The sequence below is a fragment of the Carcharodon carcharias genome, chromosome 10 (assembly GCF_017639515.1).
Source record: "Carcharodon carcharias isolate sCarCar2 chromosome 10, sCarCar2.pri, whole genome shotgun sequence".
Lineage (NCBI taxonomy): Eukaryota > Metazoa > Chordata > Chondrichthyes > Lamniformes > Lamnidae > Carcharodon > Carcharodon carcharias.
This window is the reverse complement of record NC_054476.1, coordinates 63,216,729-63,239,508: the sequence shown is the minus strand read 5'-3', so window position 1 is coordinate 63,239,508 and position 22,780 is coordinate 63,216,729. Positions and strand designations below refer to the sequence as shown.

At 40.9% G+C, this 22,780-nt stretch overlaps 1 protein-coding gene across 1 annotated transcript in view; it reads right to left on the bottom strand.

The window, feature by feature from the left end:
* The window catches only part of tsg101a (tumor susceptibility 101a), a 151,706-nt gene that overhangs the window by 11,319 nt on the left and 117,607 nt on the right, over nucleotides 1-22,780 (bottom strand). The window contains exons 3-8 of the mRNA XM_041197785.1: nucleotides 22,185-22,250; nucleotides 21,103-21,266; nucleotides 19,687-19,813; nucleotides 5,892-5,955; nucleotides 3,100-3,203; nucleotides 845-1,047 (exon numbers count right to left, since the gene is read on the bottom strand). Of these exons, the coding sequence (XP_041053719.1) occupies nucleotides 845-1,047; nucleotides 3,100-3,203; nucleotides 5,892-5,955; nucleotides 19,687-19,813; nucleotides 21,103-21,266; nucleotides 22,185-22,250 (728 nt within the window). The remainder of the gene's footprint in view (nucleotides 1-844; nucleotides 1,048-3,099; nucleotides 3,204-5,891; nucleotides 5,956-19,686; nucleotides 19,814-21,102; nucleotides 21,267-22,184; nucleotides 22,251-22,780) is intronic.

The following is a 22,780-nucleotide window of genomic DNA, read 5'->3' as shown; positions in this document are numbered from 1 at the left end:
ATCGACCAGAAACTGAACTGGACTAGCCATATAAATATTGTGGCTACAAGAACAGGTCAAAGGCTAGATATCCAACAGCAAGTAACTCACCTCCTGACTCCCCAAAGCCTGTCCACCATCTACAAGGCACAAGTCAGGAGTGTGATAAAATACTCTCCACTTGCCTGGATAAGCACAGCTTCCACAACACTCAAGAAGCTTGACACCGCCCAGGACAAAGCAGTCCACTTGATTGGCACCACATCCGCAAACATTCACTCCCTCCACCACCAACGCACAGTAGCAGCAGTGTGTACCATCTACAAGGTGCACTGCAGGAATTCACCAAGGCTCCTGAGACAGCACCTTCCAAACCCACGACCACTACCATCTAGAAGGACAAGGGCAGCAGATAGATGGGAACACCGCCATGCCTTCACTGTCGCTGGGTCAAAATCCTGGAACTCCTCTCCTAACAGCACTCTGGGCGTACCTACACCACATGGACTGCAGCAGTTCAAGAAGGCAGCTCACCACCACCTTCTCAAGGGCAACTAGGGATGGGCAATAAATGCTGGCACAACCAGCGAAGCCCACATCCCATGAATGAATAATAAAAAAGTGTTCCAAGTTATAGGTCATACTTCAGACATTAATTATTATACATACTAAATCCTAGGTTTAGATTTCTGTACAAAGGAGACGGCTCTTCTCTCACCATTCTCTGATCAGGTACACATGCACAGAAATAATTTCAATGACTATGATGGTCTTTCTGGTCTATGTCTTGTGGGGTTGGCGATGAGACCTGTTAGATTACTAGTTTTGAAAAGCATAGCAATCCTCCTCTATGGCTCTGTCTTACCATTTCTTGGTCCAAGTGATTGACCATGATCTCCAGCTTCTGGTGGCCTTTTTTCAAGTCTTCTTCTGTTCGTTTGAGGGCATCAAGTTCAGCCTGAGCACGATCCATTTCTTCTTTCATCCGCCAGCGCAGCTTATCACTAACTGCAGAGATCAAAGAAGCACGAATCATGTCCTCACTGATGGTGCCATCTCTGGCAGGACCTGTAACATAAACTGCATGTTGGTCCAAATACCATGGGGTCTGATGGATTGTCCAAGGACCTGTCCATAAGAGAAACAGACATTGCTGCAAACCTCAATCTACTGTCCTTGAGATTTAGAGCAGATTGCAAAATGATCATTTTGACCCATCTTTCATGGTCATTTCAAGATTCAAGACAAGATTCACAGATAAAGCCCGTTATTTCTTCATATCGAATTTATCCTCAATAAACTCTTCAGAGGAGTAAATGAAGATTCATAAGTTTTAAGGCTGTGCTTCTATGAAAGGCAATGGAATGACAACCTGTTATTAAAAGAAGCACGTTGCAGGAAATGAAAGAAATTGAAAACCATGCGATGGGCACAAACTGGAGGTCTTTTAGCTTCTAAGCTGTGCAATGGTCAATATATAGAAAAAATACTGGTTAATAATACCATTGACCAGGTCAAAGACATAAGTTAGAATTAAATCAAACAATGAAAATTAAAAGCATGTAAATAAATTATTTCTACTTTTGTCAATAAATTCCCAGTCCTGACTAGAAAAACAACACGTGTAAGAACATAAGAAATAGCAGGAATAGGCCACACAGCTGCTTGATCCTGATCCACCCATTCAATAAGATTATGGCTGACCAGATCTTGTCCTCAACTCCAGTTTCCTACCTGTTCCCCATAACTCTTGAATTTACTATCCTTCAAAAATCTGTCCATGTCAGCCTTGAGTATCCTCAACTGTCTATGGTAGAAAATTACAAAGATTCACAATCCTCTGAGTGAAGAATTTTCTCCTCTAGTTGAGCTCTTATTCTGAAACTATGCTTCCTAGTTCAAGATTCGCCCATAAGGGAAAAGATCCTCTCAGCATTTATCCTGTCAAGCCCCTCAGAATCTTACTTGGCTCAATAAGACCACCTCTCATTCTTCTGAACTCCAATGTGTATAGGCCCAACCTGCTCATCCTTCCTCATAAGACTGTGTATGTGGACACCTACACAATGATAGGTGGAGTTGAGAGTTGAGGAGTAGTAGAAAGAAGGGTAGAAATAATAGCATAATTTTTAAATGAGTTTAAATGAGTACAAAACACATGGAATGATCCTCTATGATTTTCCATTAAAACAAATAACTCATACTAATAAATATACAAAATCAAGTTATTTAGAACTGCTGGTTTTACACCTTGGGCAATCTCATTCAGGATTTCTGTACATTGTACAGTGCTTGGTATAAGAATAAGAGACAAGTTTTCCAGTGCAGAATTGTGCTGGCGTCTGGCTGAACAGAAGTGTCTCAAGTTTATTAGAGTCAGCAAATGTAGAAGGTTCCTTTCTGTTAACCTTAATAAGGCTTCTGATGCATGATGTGTTGGAAGCCAGAGGTCAGTTAAGGTTTCTGTTCCTGATATAGCACAGTGACATTAAGAAGCTCTCTTAATGATCTTATGGTTAAATGCTGCACCATTTAAATCAGAAGGTCATGGATTTGATCCCTAGTCTGTGCTGAGTTAGCTTGATCTCAGTCAGGATACATTATAATAGGACTTGGGGCTCCTAGACTGAGGAGGGGGAGACGAGGTAAAATCAGACAGGGTTTTTGCTCCTAATCAATGTAATGATTTATGCTGGAAAATAAATGTCTGGACATCAAGTTTTGTACATGAACATGTTTGCTGTGGCGCCCTACATGACCAAGTAGTCAGTCAACACTCATGAGTGATAAATGTCCACTTGCTAAGATACTGGAGAGATATTGCACCAATGGAACCCCAAAAAGTTCTTTCAGGTGAGAAAATTGCTGGAAAAATTTTGACAATTGTCATTGGTTGACATCAGTTCTAGCAATTGCCAAGACTGAATGTAGCTGCAAAACCTTTTCCCTCCACCATGACCAACAAACAAGAAATAAGCAACCCGAGCATGTGTACTTTTTTACAAAAAACAAATCATGATCCAAAACTGATTAAGATTTAATTACATTTCTCCTAAGTTATTACAACAATATTATTTCCAGGCATTTAACCTATAAAACGAAGAGTTCCTTATCTCTTACCAACACCTGCAGCAGGAGACTGGCTGGGATATGGAGGATGCTGTGCAGTGCCTGTGGTTGGTGGATATGAGGCTGAATGGGGATATGGATATCCAGCAAACCCACTAGAAACAGGAAAGAGAAAAGGAAGCAATGAAACTACTGTTGCACCATTAAAAACATGACAAAAAAAACCAGTGAAGTACTACTAAGTACAAGTGCGATGCATGAGCAGCTAGCTGACACTGGCTATCAGAGAAACATCTTGAGAGATTCAGGCAAACACAAGGTCCTAACAGCTACATAATATTTGGCTGCATAATGAACATGGACTGTTTTTATTGCAGCTTCTAACTGTATAACTAAAGCACACGAGCGTGCAGTAACCGGAAAATAACAGAGGCACAGGTTTCACCTTTTAACAAGTAATTTATTCAATAAGCTGGCTATCACCACAGTTAACATCTGCATTTCCAAATGTTAAACTTACTGTAGCCAAGAGTATCATGCCAGGCAGGTGCTGGATCAGCTACAGAACTTACCTGTAAGTAGCATCTACATACCTACACCTAAAATTAAAATGCATCAATGCAATTAGGCAGTGTGATTAAGTCAGAAACTGTGAACCTGCACTCCTTTCATCTCTCTTAACTGTGGGCATAATACTGATATCTTGGTTAAGATTAGGGGTTTCCCATGTGAGTGGCTATCGTGGGGCAACTCCATGCTCAAACACAAGAAACAATGGTCTTATCAACAATAGATACCACACATTGCGATTCATTATATCTTAATACATCTTTCAAAAACCATTCAATTAAACTTCTGCACTTCAAAGAATTGTGTGGCACTAGTGAAGAAATGTATTGACTAAGTCAAATGCACTACCTCAGGATGGGCTGAGTGGCAGATTCTCATGCTCCTCAATTATGTAGTTTCAATTAGACACTTTACAGCCTTCTGAATTCAACACGGCGTTCAACAACTTTAGATCATAGCCACCACTCCTATTCTTTCAAACAACTGTTGGCAATGATTCTGTTATTTCCCATTACCCCCCTCTTTCTTTACTTGTCCCATTACTATCCCCTTTTGCTCCTATCATCATATCTTAGAATCATTTAATCTCCCCCTTCACCCTATCACAGACCTTTTTTGTTCTTTTCTCCTTTCCCCTTTTCCCTACCTCTGTGAGTGCTTAAAATCAGTTACATCTTTATCTTACCAGTTCTGATGAAGGGTCGCTGACCTGAAATGTAAAGTCTGTTTTTCTCTCTCTCTCCACAGTTGCTGCATGAATTTGAGTAGTCCCAGCATTTTTTGTTTTATTTGAACCTGATGCTAAGCCCAAATACTTAAGTTGTAGTCGTAGTTTTCCCAGAATCTGATTTACATAGTTTGCAGAGTTACCAAACACAGCTGTTCTATCAAACAATTGGCCTTCTAACACTTGAAATTGCAGTAATTTACAGCATTTAAGACAGATACAAGCGTTAAACAACAACCATTTCCAAAAAGAGACAGTATAAGTGACATTACCAGCGCCAAATCCCACCAACATCTGGGAGCTCACCACTGATTATAAACCCAACCAGATATGCCATATAAATGGCCCAGCTACAACTGCAGGTCTGAGGCTCTACAGCTCACCTCTGACTCTCTAATGCCTCATTACCACCTACAAGACACACCAAAGGTCCAACAAAACATTGTTCACTTGCCTGGTTAGGTATAACTCCAAATATGCTCAAGAAGCTCAATACTATTCAGGACAATACAGTCCACTTGATCGACATTTCATCCACCAGCTTAAATATCCACACCCTCCATCATCAATGTACCATGGCTTCAGTATGTACCATCTCCAAGATGCACTGTAGCAACTGCCAAAACTTCTTTGACAACACTCCCCAAATCCACTATCTCCATCACCTTGAAGGGCAAGAGCAACAGCAGGTGCATGGGAGCACCGTGACTTCCAAGTTCCCCAATTCACACACCATCCTGACTCAGACATATAGCTGTTCATTCATTGTCACTGGGTCAAAATCCTGGAACTCACAACCTACAGTATTGTTGGAGCACCTTCACCTCATGGCTCACCACCACCTTCTTAAGAACAATTAGGGATGGGGAATAAATGTCGGCCTTACCAGTGGTGAGCACATCCCAAGAACGAATGTTTAAAAACACAGACAATATTGACATTTCAAAGGGCATGTATGTTGCTGATAACACATCCATTCAAATAAAGAATCAGAGTTCATGGAGCAGAAATGAATGCTTCTATTTTGAATACTAATTACTGAGAGTAGATCCCACTTTCATAGCAGAAAGTCCAGGCTTATGATGTATCAAGAAAATATCATCTTAGTAACTGTGCACCTTCTTCCTGGGTCTCTGCCTCTGAGGACATAAGGTTTTGGATTTGTTTTCACTGAGACCAGTTCTAAAATACTATCTGCTGTTAAAATTATCCTATAGGATCAGACTGAATTATTTTGGAGATGGAAATTGCCAGTGATTTACACCAGTTTATTAATTATCTTGCTCGAAACATGGGGAGCCTAGCCTTCATTGGAGGATTTGTTACTATAGTGTTTAAACTTGTTCAAACAGTACCATGTACCTTTTATATCCACCCAAACAGGTAGAAGGGACTTTAGTTTAACAACTAACAATGTAGTACTCCATCAGTATTATGCTTAAGAGTATCAGCCTGGATTATGTGTCCAAATATAACACACAAATAAATACATAAATAGCTTTAAAATACAAATCTGTGTTACATCTCTGGTAAATATAAATCATACCCAGCATTCGTGTGGCCAGATGGATATGGTGCAACTCCAGCTGGCATTCCAGGCATGTAGGAAGCTGAAAAAAAAGGAAAAACACAACAGAACACATTAATGCTATACTAAAACAACACATACAACAGTTTGCATATCTAACATCAGCACAATATGTCTTTCAGTGGTTACTTCATCAACAATGTGATGTGCTGAACATTTGACATTGATACCATGTGCATGGTTCAGGACAATAGATGACACCAGTTTTTAGCCTAATTTATAATTTATCACAAGCAAATACTACCAGAGAATGGTTACAGTGCAAGAGGCCATTCAGCTTGCATGCTGGCTCTCTGCAAGAGTAACTCAGTTAATCCCACTTCCCTGTCTTTTCCCCATAGCCCTGGAACCAAACTGATGAGGAATTATTTGGCAATAATTTGTTTATTTTTGTCTCGCATTAAATTCTTTTTTGGAGGTATTTTCTTTCTGATCCCCTTTTGCAGGTTCCCATCACAGGTTTCCATCAGAAGACACACAACAATGCCTGAGACACTTCTTTGATTTTTAATTGCCTATGGGAAAGTGTTTAGTCTCTGCAAATTGTCCCATGTGTGAAGGTTGCAGCCATAAACATGCATCTTATTTCTCTACAGCGCACAGCCATCAGACACTGTCCTGGGCCATCAGAAGTACAAGTTCCACATTGACTCATCAGCAACCATGGCAACTTAAGTGCCTCTCAGCATTTGTGAACACTATTAAAGAACGAAAAACTTCTTCTCACTAGAAAGACAACAATAAAAGCAAGGCAATTGACTACTTTACCCACGGTTTGGTGTTCTGTATTTCTTTGTAGCATTTAATTTTAAAAGGCCTCCTAAAAATACTGAACTTAAAGTGGAAACTTTGCATAGATTAAGCAAGCGTATTGTTTAGACTGCAAATTACTATAGAAACTGACAAACTGAAGTACAGATAATATTGTGATTGCAGCAACCAAGAACAAACTGCATCCACTTAAACCAATGAGGATAAATATTTGCTTCAATGGAGTTTCGATGAAGTTTGTTACTACAACCTTAAAACTTAAAGGTTGTTCATATTGCTGGAAAAGATAATGAAATTGCTGATACATTATCCAGAATGTAATTTTTGTTAGTATAATATAGAAATCAAAAGATCAGGCCCTATACAGAGATTCTGTGTAAGGAGTGAGTGAGAATGCGTGTGTGTTTAAAATTTTTATATATATGTTGTATATGTTTTTTGTAATGTAAAGCATTTGAAAATAGTGTTTCATTCCTTACAGATGGGGGCATGTGAGGAACCCATTTTTGGAAAATTTGAAGGACAATGAATTTTGGACATTCTTCCTCCTGAGTTATTTTTAAAAGTTTGCAATACTACTTTTGGGCTGTGATTATGCCATTCTTTAAGAAACTATGGGTCAAGATAGATGCAGGGAACACCTGCTGAGGGATGAGGTACTTTGTATATCTAAGTTAACAAAGAACTACTGTGCCAGGCTAAAGACCATTGCAGATTTGTTAAACACACCTGACCTGAGAGAAGTATTCTTTGAGACTATTCTTTCAGTCTTTGAAAACTCTGAGTCAGTGTGTGTGGGAATGCGTGCCTTAGAAGGAAGGCAAGGAAAATACTCTTTCTTTCCCTCTCTCTGCCCCACCTTTGTGTTACATGCAGACTAGGGTGAGTTAAACTTCCCTCAGAAATGCCTCATCAGAATAAATCATCTGGTTTTTTTTAAAGTCTACAAAGTTGTGATAAGTAAGAATCATCAAGGACAGTTTCACCAGAAAATCCATCTGAAAGAACTTCCAGATCTATTGTGACCAGGATTCTGTTACATCAACAGCGTTAAGATCTTATCAAGTTTTTATCCTTTTAAAAGAAACTTTCCCATACTTAGCCTCTGCGAAGAACTGTATTTGTTTTGTCCTGTTTTGACTTGATGTATGGGGGTTCGAATATCTTTTTTTAAAAAGGGGAAATCATTACACTTCTAGCCTGCAACTGGTATGTTAACCAGTTTATTAACCTGTTTCTGGAAAGAAGTTTGTTTTATAATAAATCAATATTTTTTGCATTTACTGAAAGAATCTTGGTTACAGTCTTTTTTATGCTGGGAATAATAGTATAACAATAACAAGGGTAACAATTAGCCAGTTTTGTGGATGAATTAAACACTTAAACTATTGTTATGACCAGTGGAGAAGTGGGGCTAGAATTAACTGCACTCCTTCCATCACGATCCATAACAATTACATAGGTCTGGAAGGTTTTTTTAAAATCCATTTATGGATTATGGCAAGGCCAGCATTTATAGCCCATCCCTAATTGACCTCGAAAAGTTGGCGGTGAGCTGCCTTCTTGAACTGCTGCAGTCTATGTGCTATAGGTACACCCATAGTGCTGTTAGGTAGGGAGTTCCAGGAATTTGACTCTGTGGCGATGAAGGAACGGCAATATATTTTCAAATCGGGATCATATATGACTTGGGAGAGAAACATAAGAACGTAAGAAATAGGAATAGCTCTGCCATTTAATATAGTCATGGCTGATCTCCTGCCTCAATTCCATTTTCCCACCGTATCAGAAATGTATCTACCCCAGCCTTAAATATACAAAACAATGGAGTATTCACAACCCTCTAGGGTACAGAATTCCAAAGATTCACAACCCTCTGAGTAAATAACTTTCTCATCTCAGTCCTAAATAATTGATCCCTTCTAGATTCCCCAGCGCCAGGAGTAACGACCCATCAGTGTATGTTCCTTGTATGTTTCAATGAAATCACCTCTCATTCTTCTAAACTCCAGACAGCACAGGCCCAATTTACTGAGCCTCTCATTATTTGACAATCCTTTCATTTCAGGGACCAATCTAGTGAACCTTCGCTGTACTGCCTCCAATGTAAGTATATCCTTCCCTAAATATGGAGACCAAAACTGCACGCAGTATTCGATCTCACCAAAGGCCTGTACAATTGCAGCAAGGTTTTCTTATTCTTATACTCCAGTCCCCTTGCAATAAAGGCCAACGTGCAATTTGCCACCCTAGTTGCTTGCTGGACCTGCATGTGGTCCTTGTATGAACTTATCATCTTTGAACATTTAAAAGTTACACAGCTTGTCACGATGATGGGGAATTGTGACTGAGCGATATCTACCCGTAACTCCACAAAAAAAACACTGACCATAGATGACTGTCACAAGTCACATGATGTCTGGAATTGTAAGTTGACCACTAATCTACTATATGGTTTGCACTGCAGACATGCCCTGACATGAATGTTCATGGAATTTCACACCTGGGGGCTGTCAAGGTCCGTTATTCAAAGTAATGGAAATGTTATTTGTATTTTTATGAGCTTACCTCTCCAGCAGAGACGAAGAGTCCATCGTGACAATGGAGACCTGCTAGCCAGCCAGGATATATAATCAACAGGCACTCAAACCCCCTATGGAGGATGAAAGAACCCCATCTCCTGTTGGTTTCTACTATCTTGAAATGTGTCAAAAGTTTCTGAGATGAAACATCAAAATGCAATTACTTGTTCTAAAATGACTACAGCAGACTTGGTAATCGACTTCCTTTGGAATAAACAGCAAGCAGGACTTTAAGAACGGGGTTTGCCAAGCAGAAATACAGAGGAATATGGAAATAATTGCTAATAGAACAGTAAGGAATCTCTCCTCTCTCAAATAAAAATTAATATATTACATTCAACTCTATTAGCAATTATCTTGTGTATTGACCTTTTGCGTTGCACCATATTGAATGCCTTTTGGAAATCCAAGTGCATCACACCTACCAACTTCTCTTTATCTATACTAATAGTTACATACTCAAAATCTGCTAACAAATTTATAAAACATGATTTCTCTTTCACAAACACAATGCTGACTCTGTCTGGTCATACTAAGGTTCTCTAAGTGTGTTATTAAGGCTTTCTTGATGGTAAATTCCAGCATTTTCCTGGTTTCCTGTTTTTTCTCCCTCCTTTCTTAGGTAACAGTATTATATTTGCTAAAATAGAATCTGTTGGCCATCAGGTCTCGGGGGCTTGTCAGCTTTTAGTCCCTTAACTTTCTCTAATACTTTTTCTCTGTTGATATTAATTATTTTAAATACCTCTTTTTAGCCCCATAGTTACCCTCTATATCTGGTATGTAATGTATCTTCTACTGTGATGACAGACACAAAATATTTGTTCAACATTTCTATCACTACCTCATTCTCCATGATAATTCCTCATGTCACTGCCTCTAAGGGACCAACATTTGCTTTAGCTACTTTCCTTTTCACATACTTGTTAAAGTTCTATTACGATCCTGACAGCGGCTATTAGCATTTAAAGAAGAAATTGGAACACCCGTCTATTAACCAACATAACTACGCCACAAAATTTCACTTTTTTCAACAAAAATAAACCTTATTGTATATCGAAAAGAATTAAACAAAGTAAGCATTATTAACATAAAACTATAGTTTACAACTACGTAAATTATGCACTCAGCTTTACTTTTTACTTCTCCCAAGAGTTCCCTTATCTTAAGAATTTTTTACGGTGCATTGATTTCTCCTGCAACCAACCCAAAAGGTGTGCCTCAGTCCTCTGGAATTTACTTTACTTCTTCCTTAGCATTCCAGCTATTCCTCGAGGTACAAATTCTATGGAAGTTTTCCCAATAGCTGTTTGGCTTCATGACCCTCCACCTTTTCTTTACAACCTTCACGACTGTGGATGCCTCAGCTCCTTGTTTGGGTTGCTGGCAGGTATCCAACTACTTTCCAAGCTAACTCCGCTGACTATTTTCGCCATAAGGCTCTGTGAGGACCACTACAGAACTCTTACACTAGATGCAAGCTAGAGCAAATTGGCCAACTGCTTTTCTCTCACAAAATTCAAGCTGAGATAGAGCCCCCATCTGCATTCCATGTGGTGAATCATGAAATTAGTATTTTCTTTGCTCGAAATGCAGGCCCAACTATTACCTCATGTTGGCTCTCTCAATCTGGTGAGGTGCAATCTTCACCAAAGCAAAATGATAATTGCCTCTGTCTGTTTCCAAACTAAGCTGCTCACTTCTGTCAATGAACACACACACACCAGATAAACCAAAAAGCCTTCTAACCCCACAACCCTTCTCCATGATTGTGGCATGCTCTGGGATAATTCAGAATGCAAACAAATTTTTTTACCTTCAACATAACTCTGATTCTGGAACATATATGAATAATTTCAATCTCTAATGGAGTTTTACAACCCTCTTTCTCAGAATTTCTAGCTTTTAACTTATTTTATGGAAATAACAATAGACACCCTGGCTCTATCAAGAGGTCCAAAAATGGATTATCTATTGTTCAATGTTTACACTTCTCACTCTGAGCTCGAAGATAAACAGATTAACTTTTAATTGTAATTAACTCCAACCTTGTTGAAATTGCATTTCCTTTACAGTTGCTCATCAGTTTCTCAATCTGGCACCCCCATTTTCTACAGTTACAATTTTAATTTCTAAAATTAAAAATTATATTCTAAAGCATATGAATTATGAACTAAATATTCTCAATAGTTCTTATGATCTGTTTTTATATTCTTGGCTAGTTTCCTCTCAAATTCTATTTTTCCCTTTTTAAATCAACTTTTTGCAAGTATCAGGTGGCGGTGTTCCCAGGCACCTGCTTCCCTCATTTTGTTAGTTTGTAGAAGTTGCAGGTCTGGAGATGCTGCCAATGATGCCTTTGTGAGCTGAAGTTTTTTTTTATTTGTTCATGGGATGTGGGCATCCCTGGCTAGGCCAACATTTATTGCCTGCCCCTAATTACTCTTGAGAAGGTGGTGGTGAGCTGCCTTCTTGAATCACCGCAGTCCATGTGGTGTAGGTACACCCACAGAGCTGTTAGGGAGGAAGTTCCAGGATTTTGACCCAGCAACAAGTGAAGAAGCTGTTCTAAGTCAGGGTGGTGAGTGGCTTGGAGGGGAACTTCCAGGTGACGGTGTTCCCATATGTCTGCAGCCCTCATCCTTCTAGATGGTAGTGGTTGTGGGTTTGGAATTTGCTGTCTAAGGAGACTTGGTGAGTTTCTGCACTGCATCTTGTAGATGATATACACTAGTCATGTTGTATCAGTGGCGGATGGAGTGAATGTTTAAGGCTGTGGGTGGAATACCGGTTAGGCAGGCTACTTTGTCCAGGATGGTGCTGTGCTTCTCTAGTGTTGTTGCAGCTGCACTCATTCAGGCAAATGGACAGTGTTCCATCATGCTCCTCTCTTGTGTCTTGTTGATGGTTCTTAAGATGTGGGCATCATTGGCAAGGTTAGCATTTAATGCCCATCCCTAACTGCCCTTGATGGTGAGCTACCATTTTGAAACACTACAGTCTATCTGATGCAGGTACACTCTGTGCTATTAGGGAGGGATTTCAAGGATGTTGACCAAGTGGTAGTGAAAGAATGACAGCATAGTTTTAATTAACAATGGTGAGTGACTTGGAGGGGAACTTGCAACTGATGGCATTCCCGTGCACCTGCTGTTCTTGTCCTTCTATGTGGTAGAGGTTGTGGGTTTGGATGAGCCCTGGAAAGGTGCTGCAATGCATCTTGTAGATGGTACACATTGCTGTCACAGTGTGCCAGTTGTGGAGGAAGTAAATGTTGAAAGTGGTGAAGGGATTGCCTATCAAGCGGTCTGCTTTATCTTGGATGATGTCAAACTTGTTGAGCATTGTTGGGGGTGCACTAATCCAGGCAAGTGGAGAGTATTCCATTAGATTCCTGGCTTGCAGATGGTGGACAGGCTTTGGGGAGTCAGGAAATGAATAACTTTCCACAGAATTCCCAGCCTCTGACATGATCTTGTAGCCACAGAATTTATATGGTTGGTCCAGTTAAGTTTCTGGTCACTGGTAATACAGAGGATGTTGATGATGGGGAGTTCAATGATGGTAATGTTATTGAGTGTCAAGGAGATGGTGAGATTCTCTCTTGTTTGAAATGCTATGTCCCTGACATGGCACAACTCTCATTTGGCACTTATCAGCCCAAGCCTGAATGTTGTCCAGGTCTTGTTGCATGTGGGCATGGACTGGTTTCAGTATTTGAGGAGTTTTGAATGGTACTGAACAACATGCAACCATCAGCAACATCCCCACTTCTGATCTTATGTTGGAGGTCACTAATAAAGCAGCTGATGGTTGGGCCTAGCACACTACCCAGAGCCTGCAGCGATGTCCTGAGGCAGAGATGACTGGCCTCCAAAATCACAACCATCTTACTTTGTGCTAAGTATGACTACAACCAATGGAGTGCTTTCCTTCTGATTGCCCACTTTAATTTTGCTAGAGCTCCGTGATGCCACGTTCAGTAAAATGCTATCTTGATGCCAAGAGAAATTACTCTCACCTCATCTCTGGAATTCAGCTCTTTTGTCCATGTTTGGGTCAAGACTGTAATGAGGTCTGGAGCTGAGTGGCCCTGGCAAAATCCAAACTGAGCATCAGTTAGCAGCTTGCTGCTGAGTAAGTGACATTTGATGGCACTGTCAATGACACCTTCCATCACTATGTTGATGACAGAGTAGGTTGGTGGAACAGTAATTACTTAGATTGGATTTGTCCTGCTTTTTGTGGACAGGAGTTATGCTGGGCAATTTTGCCCACTGTTGGATGAATGCTTGTGTTGTAGTTGTACTGGAACAGCTTGGGTAGGGGCACAGTTAGTTCTGGAGCACAAGTCTATAGTAGTACAGCTAGTATATTGTCAGGACCCATAGCGTTTGGTCTTTCAAGTGTCTTGAGCTGTTTTGTTATCACGTGGAGTTAAATGAATTGTCTGAATACTGGCATCCATGATGGTGAGGAACTCAGGAGGAGGCCGAGATGGACCTTCCACTCAGCACTTCTGGCTGGTTGCAAATGCTTCAGCTTTGTCTTAAGCACTCATGTGCTGGGCTCCCCCATCAATGAGGGCAGGGGTGTTTTTGGTGCCTCCTCCAGTTCATTATTTAATTATCTACCATCATTAATGACTGGATGTGACAGGATTGCAGAGCTTTGATTACTGGAGAATATGCAGTCAAGGACCTGCTCTTGCAGCCACAGTATTTATGTGGCTGGTTCAGTTAGATTTCTGGTTGATGCTAACTCCCAGGATGTTCTTGGTGGAGGATTTGGCAACGGTAAGGTAATGTCATTGGATCTCGAGGAGTGGTGGTTAGATTGTGCTTCTGTGAAGTGAAGATGCTGTTTTTCAATATTCAACCTACTTTTTGTAAAATGTAATTACTGCATGGTATTTAGTTTATCTTTCTTCTTTTGTGTGTAAAGTTTTACTTGCAAATAAAACTCAACCGTAGTTTTAGAGTATTTATACGCAATTGCCTAGAGAAATGCCATTTCCTGCCTTTTGAGGGAATGAGGAAACATGATGAACGGCCCACACAACACCAATAAGGAATTTACAAGGTTAATTAGTAGACCTGACCAGCGCAATCCATACGCAGCAGAGAACAGGGAAAGATGCAAATTTCAGTCAACAAAGATTCAACCTAGTTACAGAACTGAATAGGTGGTTATCTCCAACTATCACTGGCCCTCCATCCAGCTCTACTTGCCCCACCCCCCTCAAACCAGTTATATTTCACCTGTCCTCTATTTTTACTTAGTTCTGTTGAAGGGTCATTCGGACTCAAAACGTTAATTGTATTCCTTTCCGTAGATGCTGCCAGACCTGCTAAGTTTTTCCAGGTATTTTTGTTTTTGTTACCGAACTGTAGTCTAGCCACAATCCTAAGAAAGATACTTCGGAAGACAGGTCAATAAAACAAATAGACAATCAAGGTATCAGCAGTAATCTATGCAATAAACCTAACATATTCTCACCAATAAGCATTATCTATTGCATAAGAATGCAGAGGAGCAATGTTCAAACAGATTACAATTTGTTTATGATCAGAATTAAAGAAGTGAGCGACCTTTGCTCATCCTTGGTTTTGCTTATCTTATTCCTGTCCTGTTGTAAAATGAATCTCATTCTATAAATACATTCCTCTTTATTAAAAAAATACATAAAAGGAGCCTACTTAGACTTGTGGTGTGATCTGGGACACAACAGGTTGACTCGACTCCACCATCCTACAAGAAGTTGCAAACAAAAAAGTAGCAGCATTCTTCCTTACCCTGCAAATTCAGGACCAGAGCTTTTATTAAATTTATTCTCGCATGGGATTTGGACATCACTGGCAAGGCCAGGATTTGTTGCTCACCCCTACCTGACCTTAAACTGAGTGACTTGCTAGGCATTTCAGAAAATAGTTAAGAGTTAACCACATTGCTGTGGGTCTGGAGTCACGTGTAGGCCAGACCAGGTAAGGATGGCAGATTTCCTTTTCTAAGGGAGATTAGTGAACCAAGTGGGAAACATGGAGCCCCAGAACAACAGGGACTTCAGAAATCAGATTTACCAGAACCATTAGGGGGCAACACAATGCACAGCAAACCAAGAAGTTGACAACTAAATAGGAATGCAGGACCACCTCATCTGACTGCTACTAGAGCTGGAAGAAATCAGGCATGGGTCCACAAGACCTATTCTCCCTTCATCTGAGCATTCCACCCAGCACGTGGAACAGTAATTACTTAGATTGGATTTATCCCGCTTTTTAAACACAATGCCCAAACTCATAGTGGGTCTATACAGCAATGTTTGGCAAGACCATATAATTTACAGCAGTCATGGCTGACTGCTATATAAACAGAAATGGTAAACTGAGAAGCGGATTGAAACAACAAATTGTTCCTAGGTTACCTATGGAAGGGATAGATTTTATTCCGGGTAATGATTCGGTTTGAAATTCTTAGCATCTTAAGAGTTTTGAGAAAGCCAGATGAGGTGAGAAAAAGAGGAGCAAGGTTTCAGAATATGGGGTCTCCCATTTAAGATGGGGATAAGGAGGAATTTCTTACCTTAAGAGCTTAGGGAATCTTTGAAATTCTCTATCCCAGGGGGCTGTGGAAGTTGATTCATTTAATATATTGTAGACTGAGAAAGACATATTTTTGAATATAATGAAGTCAAGAGTTTTACGGAACAGGAAGGAATGTGCAGTAAAGAACAAGATCAGATCAGCCATGATTTTGTTGAATGGCTCTAGGGACCAGATGACCTACTCTGCTGCTATTTCTGATGTTATGTTCACTGGCCAGAACACTAAGAAAAAAGCAGATATAAAATGCCTTCAGAACACACACGCATTTGTGGGAGAAGCCCAAACATAACAGATTTTGACAGGAAACAGCAACTGATATTGCATCATAGCAGGAGGCTGTACAGAAGTGAAGATAGAGGGCAGGATTTTTCATCCCGCAGGTGGCCATGCACCCGACACAAACGGGAGTCAAATAGTGCATGGTGACATCGGGTGAGCATCCCGGCGTCATCGCACACTTGCAATCTTTCGGTCTGCAGCACGCCCGCTGACAATTAAGAGGTCTGTTAAGGCCCTTAAACAAGTAATTAAATTGTATTTATTGCTGCCTGTTCAACTGTTCAGTTGGCGGGCGGGCAAATAGGCAAGGCAGCCTTCACATTTTTTATGAAACATCATCCAAGGGCAGGATGAGGTTTCCAATGGTAACTAAAAAAAAATAAAAATTTTTAACATATCCCTCTTCATGTGACTGAGTCACATGTGGGGACATGTTTATATCATTTGTAAAATGTTTATTTTTCATTTTAAAATTCTTCAGCTCCCTGAGGCAGCTCTGTGCCTTCAGGGGGCATTCAGCGTGCACTCCCCTGCGCATGCGCAGACTTCAAGCTCACACTCTTACCACCCCTGCCCCGGCAGCACTGAGAATCTCAGCGTGTATTTCACGCTGGCTAACTGTTAATTGGCCAGCCAGCATGAAATCACGGTTGAAGCCTGATTGTGGGCAGCAGTCTATCTCACAGCCGTTCCCGGGCCCACCCGCTGCGCCCGACTGACGAGGGGAAAATCCTGCCCATAATCACCAGCAATTTTCGCGGAGGTTATCCTCCGGAGAGCCTGCAGAATCAGTGTAAATGGGAGACTGAAAGACTCTCGTGAAATTTTACTTATGTTTTTTTAATGCACAGACTTTTCCACGACCCACTCTTCTCTGGGATGTCTCCATTTATTTACTTAATAATATAAGATACAGTGTGAACCAGAACTAGAAACTATCAGCAGTTTGCAGCTCTGTAATTAAACAGAGAAGTTCTCAAAGGGCGACATGTGCAATCTGAGATATGGAAAGACAACTTGTAATTGAACCATAGAGATTAAAAAGGCACAGGTTTAATATATTGATAATAAGTCAACCAAAGCCAAGTTTGAATCCCTCCAATCAAATTTTTGTTCCTGTCACAGTACTGAACCGATTCTTATCAAAGTCATGAATGACATGCTGTGTGACTGTGACAAATATAAACTATCCCTCCTCATCCTTCTTGATCTGTCTGCAGCCTTTGACAGGGTTGGCCATTGTTCTTCTCCACCACCTTTCCACTGTCAGCTGGGTGGGGCTGCTCTCACACAGTTCCATTCTTACCTAATTGTAACCAGAGTGTCACATTCAATGGTTTATCTTCCCATTCCTGCACAGCTAACTGTTGTGTTCCCTATACTTGGTCCCCTTCTATGTCTCATTTATATGTTGTCCTCAGCAACATTACCTGAAAACACAGCATCAGTTTTCCCACATACGCTGAAGACACCCAGCTCTACCTCATCAGCATCTCTCTCATCTCCTCCACTGTTGCTAAGTTATCAGACTAGATGAGCAGAAATTTCCTCCAACTAAATATTGGGAATATCAAAGCCATCACAACAAACTCTGTCCCCAAGCCACTGACTCCATCCCTTTCCCAGACAACTGTCTGAAGCCGGAACAGACTGTATGCAACCTTGATGTCATATTTCTCCCTGAGATGAGTTTCCGATCATACGTGTGTTCTTACAGATTGCTTATTTCCATCTCAGTAACATGACCTGACTCCACCTCTGCCTCAGCTCATCTGCTGATAAAACCCTTATTCATGCCTTTGCTACAGACTTGACTACAGATATTCGCCCGTTTAAAGCACATTCTAATGGCACATTGTAGCATGGTTTGTGATTAAGGACATTCCCCAATTACCACCATTTTCGTTTTGGCATGGTTATTGAGCACGCTCAGAGTTTTAAAAAACAAGCTGCCATTTTGCCACTTCCCTGACCTTCTTGACTCACCGCTTCATTTCCCAACCTTCCTGCTCACCACTTTCTTCCTGACTTTCCCACTTGCTGATCCTCTTGCTCCCTTCCTCTCGCACCTCCACTCATTCCCTCTCTCTCGCCAACCCCCCCAACACCCTTGCGAGGGTTCAGAAGAGGGAAGCAGTGAGCAAGAATGAGCAGTGAGCAGGAGGGTTGGCAAGCCGGGAGGGGTGGGAAGGGAGGCAGCAAGTTTGGAGATGTGATGAGTTGGAAGAAGCGTAGGATCGAGAAGTGGTGAGTCAGGCGAAACGGTGAATTAGAAGAGGTGGCGAGTTGGGATGGTCAGGGAGGGAAGTGGCATGTGGGAGCGGTAGTGAGCAGGGGGGTCAGTGAGCAGGAGGCTAGGGGAGGGAATCAGCGAATCGGAGAGTATATAGACCTGGTGAGCTGGGTGTGGGAAGCAGCAAGCAGGAGAAAAGTTGAAAGACTTAGTACTGTAAGTTATTAGGAGCTAGTAAAAGGATCTTTGTGGCAGTTAGATTCAAAGCAGCTAAAAGTTTTTAAATGTAAAAATTACAGGTCAGGAATATAAAACACCCTTATTATATGTTTTCTTATGGGAAAGTGATTGTCTTTTAGCACCTTTTCATTTAAACTTTTTTTTAGGAACACATTAGGAATGCTAGATGAGGGATTGCTGTATTCCAATGTACACTTGACCAATTTCCACATTCTACCCTCTGCAAACTTGAGATCATTCAAAACTCAGCTACCTGAGTCCTTACTCACATCAAGTCCTAGTCACCCATCACCTGTGTTCACTAACCTACACTGACTCCTGGTTAAGTAATATCTCACCAATTTTCACCTTGGTTTCAGATCCTCCCATAGCCTTGCTCTCTTTGGATCGCTATAATCTCCCCAATCCCACAACCCTCTAAGGTATATGTACTCCTCTAATTCTGGCCTCTTGGGAATCCCCGATTTTAATTGTGCCACCTTTGATGGCCATGCCTTCAGCTGCCTAGGCCCCAAGCTCTGAAATTTCCTTTCTAAACATCTCCATCTCTCTTTCCTCCTTTGACATTTTTAGTCATCTGCCCTAATATCTCCTTTGGTGGCTTGACATAAAATTTTATTTTTTAATGCTCCTGTAAACTGCCTTGGTTTAAAGGTGCTATATAAATTTTTGTTCTTTTTGTTGATGTGCATCAAGTGCCATTACTGGTTTCAGTGCTCATGAGTTAGAGAGGAGACAATTACCCAAGTTTTCTGTTGCGGATACTTTCTCACTGGCCCCGATTGCAAAGGGAATGTTGAGGTAATGGCTAAAGGTGGATTAACTTTATTGCCCCTGTTGTCAAATAACCTAATACTTACTGTCTATAAGTCAAGAATTTTGGCATCATTTTAGAGTGTAACTCTGGAACTGCACCTTGATGCAACAGATTGGGAAAAAAAATGAAGCTATCAAGAGACAGTCTTAAGTGTTCATGGTTTCAGCTGGACAAAAGTTAATTCCCCTGGTTTTAATCGCATTGTCTTTCTCAGAAAACTACTTACTGGTCGGAGGTCCTGCGGCTTGGTACGGTGGGTACTGTGGAGGTGCAGCTGGTCTCGAAAAGACTGGAGGCTCCTCCCCAAACATGACTATCATCACTTGAATCAGCCCATACAGGTCAGAATGTGGCTGAAGGAGGAAAGAAAATGAACAGAAATACCTTCATTAAACACTCACATTTTCACAATGAGTGCAGTCTGAGCCGTATTTCCATATGGAAATAGGGACAGAGGATTTCACCATGATTGGATCATTTATACAAATGTGACAATTGAAAGGAACTGCTCATCAATAAAGTGAAAAATAGTATAAAAGGAATGGAATACAATTAGTAACGCAGAAAGGAGTTAAAAATAATCATATTCAATGTCTTATGTGTTTTCTAACCAGAACAGAGAACAGAAGTTAACTGAGGTTATCCTGAGATCACAATAAAGACTGTCATCTTGTAGAATGGAGACCAGAACTGTACCCTTTAACTGAAACACAAGAACAAAATAAATGGCAGTAATGGTGAGACAAGCATAGGTCCCATAAGGGGCCTTAAGCAAGCCACAAGGTAGCCAATAAAAATGCCAATTGATTCCTCAATTGAGGAGCAGACAAAAATTCTGAGACCTTTTCTCCTTGGTCCTTTGGAGCCACGAGTCCCCAGTTGAAGTGGCAGAGTACAGGACTACATAATTGCTACAGTGCAGGAGGAGGCCATTCAGCCCATCATGTCTGGACTGGCTCTCTGAATGAGCAATTAATTCTAGTGTCATTTCCCCATTTCTCCCTGTAACCCTGAATATTTTTTCTTTTCAGTTAACAGTCTAATTCCCTTTCAAATGCTTTGATTGAACTTGCCTCCACCACAGCTTCGAGAGGTGTTGGCCGGCTACTTCTGCTATGTAAATTACCCTACCCTCAGAGGGCAAGAGCCTGAAGTTCAGACCCTCATCACCTCTGAGTCTCCAGGAATTTTGGCTCCATACACTTTGGAAGCATTCACATGCAGCTGGGCAATGGCAGAGTTGGAGCAGTACAGAGACATGCTTTAATGGGTCAGAAGTGGGTCAAGAGGTTATGTCATTTACTTTCTCAATCCATATGAAGAAAATTGCCCAGCCTGTCACTATCCAATAGCCTTTCCCTGGTAGTGCCCAGTCTTCCACTACCCAACTCTCCCCCTCCACCCCACCCCAAAGATCAGGCATGATCTTATTAAATGGCACAGCAGGCTCAAGGGGCTGAATGGCTTACTCTTGCTCCTTGTTCGTATGTTCAAAGAACATAGGCTGTCAGTAGTATCTGTCCCTCCCTGGAGACACTGGCTGTCAAATATCCACCTCTTCCTAAGTATACAGGTGCCAGTAATTGCCTGGGAAATGGAGGTACATAGAGCTGCCGCATCTAAAACAACATGCGATACTCACATGTTTCCATTCATGCAGGTAAGGGAGGTAGATCTTCCCATTGGCATCAACATGTTTTCCTGTTTTAATCATCATGGTGCTGGTGGGTTTTACAAAGCAGATGGGAGGGTTGTAAGGATAAGTGTCCAGTAACCAAAGGCACACAGGGATATTGTACATATTTCCTGCAAAGAAAGGGAAGAAAAAATTTTTTAGACAAAAGCCTCACAGCTTGCAAAAAAAAATGACAGTTCATTCAAGAAAGAACAAAGCTCAGTGGTGGGGGTACTGTTAGTTCCAAGTACTCCTGCATTTTGTAGTTAAAAAAAATTAACTAAGGCAAGAATTAAATTTCTTACCACTTCCAAGAACTGGCATACTAATGGGCCAGACAGGCAATGTCATCAATGCTCAGTGAAGGCTGGGATTCTGAGTGTATCTATTTCCCTCATACACCACCACCCCAACCTTTGGGATGCATGCAGCATTCCCCTTCAGTAATATAATTGGAGAAGCTTACTAAGGGTGTTTTGGTGCCGTCAAATTATATTTTAAAAGGAACATTCATTTAATATAAAATCAATTACTGCCCCAAATACTTCACTTCTTATTTAATTGTAATGTATATACACCTGCTTTAGCAATAATGGCAAAAAATATTGAGAGAGAAGATTGTGTATTTTATTCATATTTAATGGCTATGATCAGAAAATGGTCAACAGTAGAAACATTCATGAGGCCATTTTTCATGCAGAACTGCAAGCTTCTTTGAGGTCAGATGGCGGAGAGTTTAACTATAAAAACACGGACTTTCTAAAGTTGCACTTCTCTTCTTTAAATTACTGGATATGCTGCACACCCTGACTCAGTCTCCTGGCTGCTTTGAAATATTTTCAAAGCCGCCCTGAATAATAGCTCTTACACAAAGCTTGCCCCACTTATCGCACATGCATCATCTGCACCCACCCAACCCATCACTCCACACAGCCTGTTTGCACAGTGCCAACCCCAACAACCTATCCCAAAAGGGCTCTTATATTTCAATGGCCCTGCAAATTGCTCCTTACACTCAATTTGGGACTTTTTCATCATTCAATCCTTACCTCTGTAGCTGACTGGGATAGTACCAGTGAGACTCATCAGCTCCTGAGATGAACCATTGTTAAATACTGAAATCAGGTAGGAAAAAAAATCAAGTCACACACAATCATAAAGATCAATGGAAAACCACACAGATTTATGAACAAGAGTTTAGCTTCACCTAGTAGGTTAAACACGCCACCTAGTGCAGCACCTTGGAATATCAGCACAGGGAGCAATGAAAATTCTGCAAATGGTTCAGGACTCCTGGACTGATGTGGGAATATGATGTTGGAGGAGGTAGTGGTTATATAAGAAAGCTGAAAAAATTTTCACTCATGATTTCTACCCAATGAGCCCTGCTTGAATTGACACATCAAGTAACACTGATATCCGTGCTGTAAAAAACAGCTCACTGATGCTCAATGCCTGGGTTCACAAACATCAATGGCCATTTTGGGAGAGGTATTGGATAGCTGGCAGCAATATGGCTCCATAGCCCAGTGACAGTATGCACCTTTAGGGGTGGTAGGAGGGAATTGCATTAGATTTACTGGAAATGAAAAGATATTCCACCAGAAAACAAAACATTGTGAACTTAAAGTCAATTTATATGTAG